The sequence below is a fragment of the Leptonotus elevatus genome, chromosome 14 (assembly GCF_054856555.1).
Source record: "Leptonotus elevatus isolate MCC_2025b chromosome 14, RoL_Lele_1.0, whole genome shotgun sequence".
Taxonomy (NCBI): Eukaryota; Metazoa; Chordata; class Actinopteri; order Syngnathiformes; family Syngnathidae; genus Leptonotus; species Leptonotus elevatus.
Window position 1 is genome coordinate 681,439 of NC_141252.1, and position 11,530 is coordinate 692,968.

Consider the following 11,530-nt stretch of genomic DNA (forward strand, 5'->3'; position numbering starts at 1 on the left):
ATTTTTATTACATTTTTTTCACATGAAGATGGCCTTTGCAGAGGTCTACTGCTCGAAACTCTTGGTGAACAACGTCAAGCGTGTAACTTAAAACATGTATTGATTTATTGGTGGGAATGAAATGCTTAAAAAAAAATACACTCATGTGACCAAAGCCTAAAATACCAAAAAGGAAAATCACAACAACAAGAAAGCAGCAGTCCAACCTTTTTATAGCCATATTCTCTTCTTCAATTCCTTATTGGAAACTGAAACAATGTGAAAAAAAAAAAAGATCGACAAGTTGTCCACTGTGAGTCCTCACCTACACCTACAGGTGTGTGTTTGCGTATGTGAGGTGGTGAGGCTCTGTGAGGTATGGTGACAGATGTCAAAAGAGGTCGTTGTGTGTGTGTGTAGTGATGCCTGAGTGAAAAAAAGTACACAGGTGGCAGGAAGGAAGGGGTGTCTCTGTGAAGAGGAGAGAGAGTCATTTCTTTGGGCGGGTTGGGGTAGGGTTGAAGGACAAAAGCACAGAATAGATGCAAATGGCCTGTATGGAGGAGGAAGATATGGAGTGAGAAATGATGGCGGAATGGTATAGAATGAGTGTCTCCATGCATGAAAAAGATCAGGGAGGGAGAGAGATTTATTTGGGCAGGTTGGAGGTGGTAGGACAAAAGCAGAAAATGGATGTTAATGGAAGAAGGAAGAAGAAGTGTTGGTGTGATTTGAGGAAAGCTATCTACGTGCATTAAAAAAAAAACATGATTTCTTTGGGCGGGATGGGGTGGTGGTAGGACTAAAGCACAGAATAGAGGCAAAAGGACTGTACTTAAAATGGGAGGAAAGCTGTCCTCATGAATGTAAATGTCAAAAGAGATAGTGAGTGATTTATTTGGGTGGGTTGAGGGAAAAAAACGACTTAAGTACAGAATAGATGCAAATGGCTGGAACTGAGGAGGAAGTGTTGGCGAAATCTCAACGCATGAAAAAGGAGGGTGATAGACTGATTTCTTTGGTCAAGATGGGATAGTAGGACGAAAACACAGAATAGATGCAAATGGCCTGTATGGAGGAGGAAGAGATGGAGTTGGAAATTATGACGGTAGGAATGAGTGTCTCAATGCATAAAAAGATAAGGGAGGGGGAGAGAGATTTCCTTGGGCAGGTTGGAAGTGGTAGGACAAAAGCACAGAATATAGATGCTAATGGGGGAGAAGGAAGCGGAAGTGTTGGTGGGATGGGAGGAAAGGTGTCTACATGCATTAAAAAAAAATTTATTTTGGCGGGTTGGGGTGGTGGTAGGACAAAAGCACAGAAGAGAGGCAAAAGGACTGTACTTAAAAATGGGAGGAAAGTAGTGGGAGGAAAGGTGTCCCCATGAATGAAAGTGACAAAAGAAATGGAGAGTGATTTCTTTGGGCAGGTTGAGGAAAAATAACTCAAGTACGGAATAGATGCAAATGGCCGTAACTGAGGAGGAAGTGTTGGCGGGATCTCAATGCATGAAGAAAATGGGTGATAGTGAGTCAGGTTGGGAATGGGAGTAGGCCAAAAGCACAGAATAGATGGTAGGAGTGAGTGTGTCTATGCATGAAAAAGATAAGGGAGGGAGAGAGATTTCTTTGGGCAGGTAGGAGGTGGTAGAACAGAAGCACAAAAATGGATGCTAATGGGGGTGAAAGAAGCGGAAGTGTTGGTGTGATGGGAGGAAATGTGTCTACATGCATTAAAAAAAAAGATTTCTTTGAGCGGGTTGGGGGTGGTGGTAGGAAAAAAGCACAGAATAGAGGGAAAAGGACTGTTCTTAAAAATGTGAGGAAAGATGTCCCCATGAATGAAAATGACAAAAGAGAGAATGATTTCTTTGGGCGGGTTGAGGTAAACAACGAAAAGTACAGAATAGATGCAAATGGCCGGAACTGAGGAAGAAGTGTTGTAGGAATGGGAGGAAAGGTATCTCCATGCATGAAAAAGACGGGTGATAGTGATTTCTTTGGGCGGGTTAGGGATGGGAGTCGGACAAAAGCACAGAATAGATGCAAATGGCCTGAATTGAGGAGGAAGACGAGAAGCGGCACAGGAAGTCATGAGGTAAAGTCTTGGCAGGTCTGGTCCTCGTGCGGCCCTCTTCCTTAGGCGTACATGGTCAACTGGAGCCACTGCGGGGATGACATCCATTTAGTTTGACTCAGGTGTGTCATGCAGCTCCAGCACGGTGAGAAAATGTGTTCTTTCCATTTTTTTTATTGAATACAAATCAATTTTATAAGTCGTGTGTTGTTCTTACCTCCAGTACGCTGAGTCGGATCGTACCATCTCCGTCCTGATCGAAGGCCTGAAAGGCCCCTACGGGCAGGACAAAAAGCACACAGGACATTATCGGTAATCTCACTTGCCGAACACGGTTGACTTCTTGACCTTATCCAACTTCCTGAAAACTCTGAACTTACTGAACATGGCCTCGAGGCGGACCAGGCAACTGATGAAGCTGTCGAAGTCGACGTTCATGCTCTCGTTGGCGTAGCGCATGGTGATGATGTCGTACAGCTGGTTGTTGAGGCGGAAGCCTGAGCGGGACATAAGACACATGACTGCACAGTGACAAGAACATTCACAACAGGGTGAGTTCATGAACGTCGGCACGGGCGAGGGTGACGGCGATGAAGGCCGGAAAGGCGGCGAAGGAATCGGAATCCCGTACCTGCGTCGTTGACGGCGTTCCTCATCTCGTAGCTGTTGATGCTGCCCGACTGGTCGGGGTTGTAGTGCTTAAAGATTCCCTGGAAAAGAGAGTGTGGGAAAAAGTGAGCGTGGGAGAACATTTTTAAAAATGTCAAGGACGTTTCCATACTTGCTGACCTGCCATTGTTTGATTTTGTTCCACAGGTGGCGGAACTCCTGAAGGTTGAGGCGACTCGTCCCGTCCATCTTAGCCCACCCAGTTAAGACATAACTGTACTTTTCTTCAAATATGAGTATATGCTATATACAGTACATATTTTAATTAATTAATTTTATATATCTATCTATATATCTATATCTATATATATATATATATATATATATATATATATATATATATAATTTTAATATTTAGAGCTCCTTTAATTAGAGAGCAGGCTCAATAATAATAATAATTAGGGGTGTCTGGCGATAATTTTTTTTAATCTTAATTAATCGCATGCCTTCAATAGTTAACTCACAATTTTAACAGTAAATTTTATATCTGTTCTAAATGTACAATAAAATATTTTTTTCCAACTTTTCATACTCTTAACATAAAAGTGGAAACAAATGACAAACTAATAGAAATATGGCTGCATCTTTTAGTCATTGATACAATAATTTCATAATAATTCATAACATTGAGTTACAATTAAAAAAGATGTACTGTACTGTAAAAAATGAGTGTGATATTGATTAGTGTTGGTCATTTTTCTGACACTAGATGGCATAATTGCATATTTGTACGACATTGACAGTTCAGTGCATTTTCATCTTAAGAGCTATCTAATCTTTAACATTAAGTTACTTGTGAAATTCTGCACATTTTTTTTTGTAAAATACAACTTGACCCCAATTTCCACAAATATATGCATTATTATTCAATTTATTACTGCAAAATTTTGACGTGGCCATGTCTGCTGTGTTGCGACTGGAATTCCCCCAGTACAGACTTTCCAAGTAAGGGGCGCTCATTAATCGCGCGTTAAAAAAAAAAAAGTGTGGCATTAAAGGAACTTTAAATTAAGTTACTAAATTAACGCACTCATTTTGACACCCCCAATAATAATACAATAATAATAATAATAAATAATGTGGCCCAGGTGTCGGCCTGTTGTGCATTTGATACGAAGGATACGTCCATCAGAGCTATCATGCTCCTGCAGCTCTCCAAGCTAAAGCCCTCCGTATTCAATCTCTTGTCTGTAGCACATAAGAAAAGAACCATCATCTTCATTCACCGTCACTGTTCTCAATAGACCATTATTGTGTAAACATAGTGCGACAGGGTACTTCCAAGTGGCACTTGCTAGCCTACTAGCTAGCGCCAGCGCAACAAGCTATTTCAGTGTAGTGGCACTTGCTAGCCTACTAGCTAGCGCCAGCGCAACAAGCTATTTCAGTGTAGTGGCACTTGCTAGCCTACTAGCTAGCGCCAGCGCAACAAGCTATTTCAGTGTAGTGGCACTTGCTAGCCTACTAGCTAGCGCCAGCGCAACAAGCTATTTCAGTGTAGTGGCACTTGCTAGCCTACTAGCTAGCGCCAGCGCAACAAGCTATTTCAGTGTAGTGGCACTTGCTAGCCTACTAGCTAGCGCCAGCGCAAACAAGCTATTTCAGTGTCAAGATCACACCAATGCCATTCATTCCAGCAACAGAAAAGTCTGTTCATTAGCTAGTCACTCAAATCATGTTAACGATCAATTTCCATCACATTCATTTTTTAAAATTAGTTTACCTGTTGATCGCACTAACTTTGCCACCTGGAAGTACGTGTGACGCCACGGTGAAAAGATTTACCGTATAAGATGAACTCACGTTTGACGATGACTCTGTTGAGAAGTTTTCTCAGCTCGTTGGCCGTGAGCTCCATGTCCTGCATGAGGGAAAGTCACCTCTGTGATTTTATTGACATACGCCAGAATCGGCCTGTTGCTGTTTTTTTTCTTCTTCATACTAATACTTCATTACTGTCCCTAAGTAGATTTAGAAAAATATGCGGTATATATGTACGTACTTAACTTGAATATGGATTTTCTTGCCATAATTTTTGGTGTACTTTCTACTCCTTACTTTGTTTTTAATGTGAAAAAAAATCATATAATTAAAAAAACAACCGTTTCACTTGGTAACTTGGGTTTCATGCTAACGCCAGCAAAAAGAAGCATAGCAAGGGATCTCAAGCAGCTCCTGAGAATTCAGAAGCGATGTGGGTTTGGCAACATTTTCGCTCGAAATGCACGTTTATCTCCTCTATTTATTTATTTTGAATTGATTGTACAACTTCAAACAGGTTATATTTATTGTTGTAGTAACACTCCATTGCAAAGAAGTCATGCTACAAACATAGCAGCTGTGGCTAACGTTTGCTTATTTACAGTGCTAATGCTAGCTTAGTATTTGCTATAGCTGGGTAGCATTCACTATGACTATTTATCACAACTATGCACTTTGGTCAGAGACTCGAGGGATGGAAGAGATTAGTGAAGTGAGGGCTACATTTAAATCTTGATAGCAGTTTACAAACTGTAAACTCCTCATTTGGAGTACAAATTGTGAGTCCTTATGCCACCTCTGGCTCGTTTGTACTCACGTCGCCAGCAATCTCTTGAAAAATGGTCCGGAACTGCTGGTCCTCCTCGCTCTCCTCCCCTGCTGAGGCTGGCGCTGGCTGGTGGCGTTGAGGTGGAGGTTGCGGTAAGCCGGGACCACAGTCATGACAAACATGGGGGACAATGGAGTCGGTGAGAAATTTCACACGTGGCATAAAAGTCTTCACTGTCCTGTGCAACGTTTTTTGTGAAATAAAAAAACCAAAAACATGACCAAAACGGGGGCATGCAAAAGGTGGGTGAAGGGGACGACAGCCCTGGTCATACCTCTGACAATGTCGATCAAAAGTGAGCATTATTTTAGTAGAGGTGCAAATTGGTCGTGAAAAAAAATACACCGACTCACCACGGGATGGTCGGCCTCGATTCTGTTCTCTATTTCCCTGAGAGCAGAGCAACAAAAAGAGGTCACCATGGTTACTGACAACAACAATAACATATCACGTGTGGACTACCGAGCCTGTCAGCTCACTCGCTGAACGCCATATGCTAAGAAAAATGTGAACCGTACCCCGGTTATAATTAGGGAGGGGCATTTGATGCATTTCATGCAGTACATTTTGATTGGGTAATTAACAATCAAGGAATTTGTGTGAATGTTGTATTGCACTCGAATGATGAACTTCCCGTAGCAGACCCAATTAATCGATAATTCCTAATGATCGATTCAACATGCCCGTCCCTAGTTATGATCGTCAATAATAGCATGTAGCATGTGTGAGTATCCCAGTTGGAGAACGTTGACTGCGGACTCCCGTGCAGGCTCCGACAGTTCGTCAGGCGGATGTCTGGTCCTCGAGGCCCACGGTAGGCGGCGGAGGGCAGCCAGTGACGGTCGGCGGTGGTTCAGTGAAGACATTTTTGAACGTTTACCGCAGATCGCCCCAGACAGGAGTGGCTTGTCCTAAAAAAGATTCCATAACAGCCTCGAACTGGGGCCGCTTTCTTCCAGCTCTACAAATCAAATCTCCGTTAAAATGGTTCGTTCTTGGCGGTGCACCTTAAAACCCACACTCCCACCCCACAAACCATGACACCCCACTCACAAACCCTCAAGTCTACTTTCGTATTTGAACCGCAAACCTATGGGGGTTCAATCCCAACGCTGTTAGCTGCCATTCATTTCTTGAAGACATTTATAACTACCAATTAGTGTCCTAGCCGACCCCCAAAAGGAACCTGTAATCAAGCAACCACTCACTCTGAGGTGTTCTTCTTTTCGGAGAAGACGCGCAGGATGAACTCGCCCTCCTGGTGCGGCTCGTAAGTGGACGGCACGATGACGTACTCGCCGGGGCTCAGACGGAAGCGCTGGGTGACCTCGCGCAGGTTGATGTACGACTTGCAGCGCGCCTTGGCCGAACTGACCAGGAAGAAGTCCTTGGGCATGTGCTGCTTGTTGCCGTGCATCTGGAAGAGGACGGAGAACATTCTGGTGGGAAACCCCTTCCCGAGACTAAGGAGAAAGATTCACCTGAGAGCTCGAATCCTGGGTGGGGACGTACTTACCTCCTTTGGCACCTGTGGACAGACAGAGGAGATGGTTAAAAATCAGGACCTGGCCTCCTTCCCCTTGGAAATGGAAGCTCCACAGGTTTCTTGGGCAGTAATTCTGAAAATGTGGTACCTCTAGTGGTACGTGAAAAATGTTTTTGAAGCCTCATCATTCAAAATTTTGAGGTGGTACTTCAAAGGCTCTAGAACAGCTGTTCTACTCTGAATCCTTCTGCAAAGGACTGAGCACCTAACTCAGAAACCCAGAGTTCCAGACCACAGGAACCACCTGACCGAGTGCAGTCTACCATTGTTATGATCTACCGCTCATTTCTGCGTCAAATATCCAAAGCAGAAGCTGGCTTTACGAACCTCATAGATGGCAAAGCCAATGGTGAACAGGTTAGCGCCCATTCTGCGCTCTTTCCGCCTGTTCTTCTGCATCAGAGCCACCACGAAGGTGCAGCCAACTTCGTTGTCCTCCGGGTCGTCGTCCTCCTCCAACAATCGAAGGCGGTACTGAGGGTTGGTCCAGAAAGTGTCTGCGGGGATCAAAACGAGAGCTTTGTCAGAGGGAAAAAAAAGATTACTGGTGTGGTTCAAAGTGCCACTTATCCAGGTCAGTTTTTTGGGGGAAGCTGTCTAAGCAAGTTTTCTAGACTGGTCCCACCCAGGACCCTCCTCGAGTAGCACCGGGTTGAGGAAACCAAGGGGTTTCCTAGACACGCTGTAAGTCTTGAGGCTGTTTTCGTGACTGGTGTAAATCCTACGCGGCACGTGGTTTATCTCTGTGCGGAGGTGGGTTAGACCCGATGATGGTCATTTTACAGATAAAGACAGGCTGGCGGTTCTGCAAGAGGTAGGACTAGACGCTAGTCGTGCACTAGAGCAGTGGTCCACGGGCCATTTGGTAACGGGCCGCAGAGATAGACATTTGAGCACATACGTCAGAATGAACATGTGCTGATTGTCACATGACAGGCACAAGGAGTCATGCCATATCACTTTTGATGAAACTCAACTATGCATTTCCTTGTGTCTGAGTGATTTCAGCACACGGTGACAACTGCTGCTGGCTTCTCCCAGAGCAATTTTTCAGGCGTGCTGTCGCAAGTTTTAAAGCAATAATACACAGAATGTGCAATTTAGTGGCTGCTATTTGGCATCTTAGTAAATCAGGCCCTTAGTTCCTTCAGCGTGTTCTAGATCTGCCCCGTGACCTCATCCCAGTTGGACATGCCCTGAGCGCCTTTGGATTTCGGCTCAGCGATGTCGTTTCATACCAGGGTAGTTTCTGCATCCTCCGGCCGAGCAGCCTCGCACCCAACGGCCCTCGTTCACAGAGACTGTCCACTTGTGGATCTTGTCGTCCTCGAGGGCGTCAGGCGTGAGGTTGCAGATCTCGATCTTTGTGTAGTTCTTCTTGAAATCCTCAAAGGACATCCTGGAGAGGGGGAACACTAGTATTCCTCAGAAAAACTTGAAAATATAAGTCGTGTTTCTCTAGAACAAATGTATTTCATTAAAATCCGTCCGTGTATTGAAAATTGGTCTCCGCGTTACCAGAACTCTCCGTCCTCTGCGCTTTGGTGTTGTAGCTTCTCCTTCTCGGCCTTGGGTAGCGCAGCCCACTCCTTTGAGCTGAAAGGGAAAAGAGCAAACTGTTAAAGTAGCCAATATTCCACACACTGGGCTACAATTCCTCCGGTAGGGATGCTGACTTGTCGCTCCAGGGTCCGTTCCACTCCACTTGGCCCCAAGGGTTCCTGAGACGCACCAGGCGCACTTTAGTCTCTCTGTGCTGCGAGGGCCGACACTGCCAAAGACAAGACAAAGTCCTGTAAATTCTCCTGATCAAGTGAGGCAAGCGATGCTGCCGGTCTTTACCTCCTCCACCGCCGTCACGGAGTAAGCGTGGCCCTTCACCAGGCCCGTGGCCGTCCGGGTCTCGAAGCGAGCAGGGACGAGGGACTGCGGAATACAAACGTAGCCGCACAAAAACTGTAGTTACATCAATGTTGTTCCCAAAATGAATTCCAAAGGTCTAAGAGTGATGAAATAAAATAAAATAAGAAGACTATACTGTGTAATCTGTCGATATTATAATCTGCAGGCAAACATACCTTAGTGGCCCACTTCCTTCTACTTAAAGCATTTCATTATTGTCGTCATTCTCATTCTCTTCAATCTGCCGATATCAATCTTCAACCCAATCTGCTGGGGTCAAAATCATTAACCCAACCTTGGGTCAAAGATATGTGAAACTCACATCAATAGAGCAGCCCATGAGGGAGCCCCTCTCCAGAGCCTTCTTCATGATCTTGTAGAGGTCTTTGGGAGCCTCCTTCATCTCGTAGAACTCGGTCACCCCGCCTGTGAAGTCCTCCATGGCCTCGGTGGTGTTGCCACCCTTCAGGGCCTCGTAGGACCCGTGCAGCCTGGACACAAGGGGCATGAGTCGGGTACAATTCAAGGGCAGTTTAGTTTTTAAAGTGGAACGACTCTGTTCGATTCAGTGGGATTACGATTTGTTTCGATATGGTACGACCGAGTTTGCGGAATACAGACGGACTTAGTTACTTGTTATTTTACAATATAGAAATCTGTAAATGTAGATTTTCCTTCAGACATCTCTCTCCATTAAAAGACGCCTCACTTTGCATAGGCCTTTTCCAACAGGGCACTCCAGAACTCATTTCTCTCCGCTGACTTTGTGAACACCAACTGGTTGTTGAAGGTGGGGATGCGGTCGTCGATGACCACGTCCACCCAGTCGCCATAGCGCCAGAACTGTGGAAGAAGTCGAGGACCGAGATCAGGGAAGCGGTAAGATTGGTCATATAAGCAGAGACGAGGTGAAAAACGAGGTCATCAGAAGCTCCTTGGCCAACCTGGAAGTGGAAGATTCCGGCGTAGTCCTGCGTGAAACTCTGGTCTGGAGGAACCACCCGGTAGAGGAGCTTTTCGTTGAGGGTGAGGCAGGCGATGGCGGCCAGCAGCCAGCAGTCACCTGCACGCAAAAAGGTGGGTACAGAAGGTGGGAGGTCAGAGCCATGAACATCCTGCTAAAGTGCGTTTTTGTGCAGTATTGATCATTTCTAATAATTGTGAAAGTGGTGGTATGAACTGAAGGCCAAGGTACCACATGCACGACCCAACACGCGACATCTCGCTTCTCGGGTTGCTGCCACATCCAGTTAGTTGTCCGCTGATGCAACATTAAAGATTCTTTTTTTTGTGGTACCTTTTCGAGCTCAACAATGAGAAGTGCTGCTGGCTGGATTCCCTTCCAAAAGAGAAACAACAATGTGGGGGAGGCCACAGCCTGCCTCGGGGAGGGCACATGGAGTTTGGGTACGTGGTCTGATTCAGGCATTGACAAAATTGACTGAAAAATCTAACAAATCCGAATCTTACGAGAATAAGGTTGTTTTTTGGTATAGAAGTATTTATAAACATTCCACAGACATGGTGGACATGGCCTACTGAAAGTATAGTGGTTTGACAAAAAAGGTGCTCCAGAAACAATCCCACACATGCTATGATTAAAATGCTAAAATGAAGAAAAAAAATAATAATAATTTCGCAAGTAATATCTTGTAGTACATTAACTTGTCATTTTTAAGTACCGGCACAATACGCACAAAACAGTTGAACTCACCGAGATCTCCCTGGCAGATGTCAGTACGACTAGCCCCGCCCACAATGAACTGTGGGTTCTCGCTAATTTCCTGCACAAAAATACAACAACCAAAGGGACATTTATCCTTATTAAAAAAGTAAAAGCGTCTTAGTTTGAACCTCTATATATACATATGAACTTACTGCTAATAAATGAGGTAGCAGTTGAAAAAAACCTTACCAGTAAGACTCATTCCAAGCTGGATGTCAAAAATATGGAATAGTGTAAATACTCACTCAAACTGCTTTCCATAGACCTCCACCCACCCCAACGTGATTAACCCCGCCCCCGCCTGTCAATCATCCATCCATTCATCCTCCCTCCCTCCTACCTTGGGCCTCCTCCAAACAATGTTCTTGACCTTGTTGGACTTGTGTCCAAGATCTCTGAAGCCCAGCGACTCAACGCTGGCCGGGAAGGAGTCGTCGTCAAAGAGGGTCCCGCGCTGAACGTACTCCCGCCGCAGGGCGCCAAAGTCCTGGCCGTTGAAGCGCAGCGGCTTGTTGAGGCTGCCTTCGCCGTCGCGCCGCTCTCGCTCCCGGATGAGCCGGTCGCAGAAAAAGCCAGACGGTGTGTAGGGCATGTCGTCTCCCCTCGCTCTCTCTCGCTCACCTTCTGTGGTGCGGCGTGCGTGAGTTTGTGCGTAAGCGTGGGTTTTTTCTCCAATGTTGCCACTTGGACTAAAGTCTCCAAGCTGGACACGCTGGCATAAATCCAAAGAACAAGTGCCTGATTGGCTCCCCGCGGCGGTGACGCAGCCTCCCCCTCTGAACGCTCAGAAAAAGTAAATTCAGCCAACATACATGCACAGAATGGCACATAACGCACACATACGCATACATTGTGTGTGTGTGTGTAACCATTGGGCCGACACACAATGGCGCGTTGGTCATTGTTGGGTGACACAAAGGCCAACGGGCCACGCCGGAGGCCATCCAAAGCATGGCCGCTGGATGCCCTGCCTCAGCAGAAGGCATTCAAGCGCCTCTCAATGGAGCTCAGAGTCGAGCAGTCTCAGCAAGAACCCATTTGG

At 45.6% G+C, this 11,530-nt stretch overlaps 1 protein-coding gene across 2 annotated transcripts; it reads right to left on the reverse strand.

Annotated features, from left to right (window-relative positions):
- Window positions 1-8: 8 nt before the first annotated feature.
- capn3a (calpain 3a, (p94)) lies at window positions 9-11,257 on the reverse strand. 2 transcript variants are annotated; one of them, XM_086094543.1, is made up of 22 exons: window positions 10,829-11,257; window positions 10,477-10,546; window positions 9,707-9,825; window positions 9,472-9,605; window positions 9,085-9,253; window positions 8,703-8,786; window positions 8,537-8,631; window positions 8,379-8,456; window positions 8,099-8,259; window positions 7,188-7,357; window positions 6,831-6,842; window positions 6,523-6,731; window positions 6,195-6,275; window positions 5,668-5,704; window positions 5,303-5,380; window positions 4,528-4,585; window positions 3,839-3,912; window positions 2,845-2,913; window positions 2,687-2,765; window positions 2,436-2,552; window positions 2,273-2,331; window positions 9-2,144 (listed from the first exon to the last, which is right to left on the reverse strand). In XM_086094543.1, exons 1-22 carry the CDS (start codon window positions 11,078-11,080, stop codon window positions 2,118-2,120), a joined length of 2,232 nt encoding a protein of 743 aa, XP_085950669.1. In that variant the 5' UTR covers window positions 11,081-11,257; the 3' UTR covers window positions 9-2,117. The 2 variants fall into 2 exon arrangements, with proteins under 2 accessions (XP_085950669.1, XP_085950668.1); XM_086094542.1 differs by lacking the exon at window positions 6,195-6,275 and having other exon boundaries at window positions 3,848-3,912.
- Between the last annotated feature and the right edge of the window lie 273 nt (window positions 11,258-11,530).

Excerpts from the sequence above, each read along its gene's own strand:
- capn3a (XM_086094543.1), bottom strand. The coding sequence starts at position 11,080 with ATGCCCTACACACCGTCTGGCTTTTTCTGCGACCGGCTCATCCGGGAG. Across the intron at positions 5,381-5,667 it reads TCGAGGCCGACCATCCCGTG|CCAGCGCCAGCCTCAGCAGG; the intron begins GTGAGTCGGTGT and ends CAACGCCACCAG. Across the intron at positions 2,766-2,844 it reads ACAAAATCAAACAATGGCAG|GGAATCTTTAAGCACTACAA; the intron begins GTCAGCAAGTAT and ends TCTCTTTTCCAG.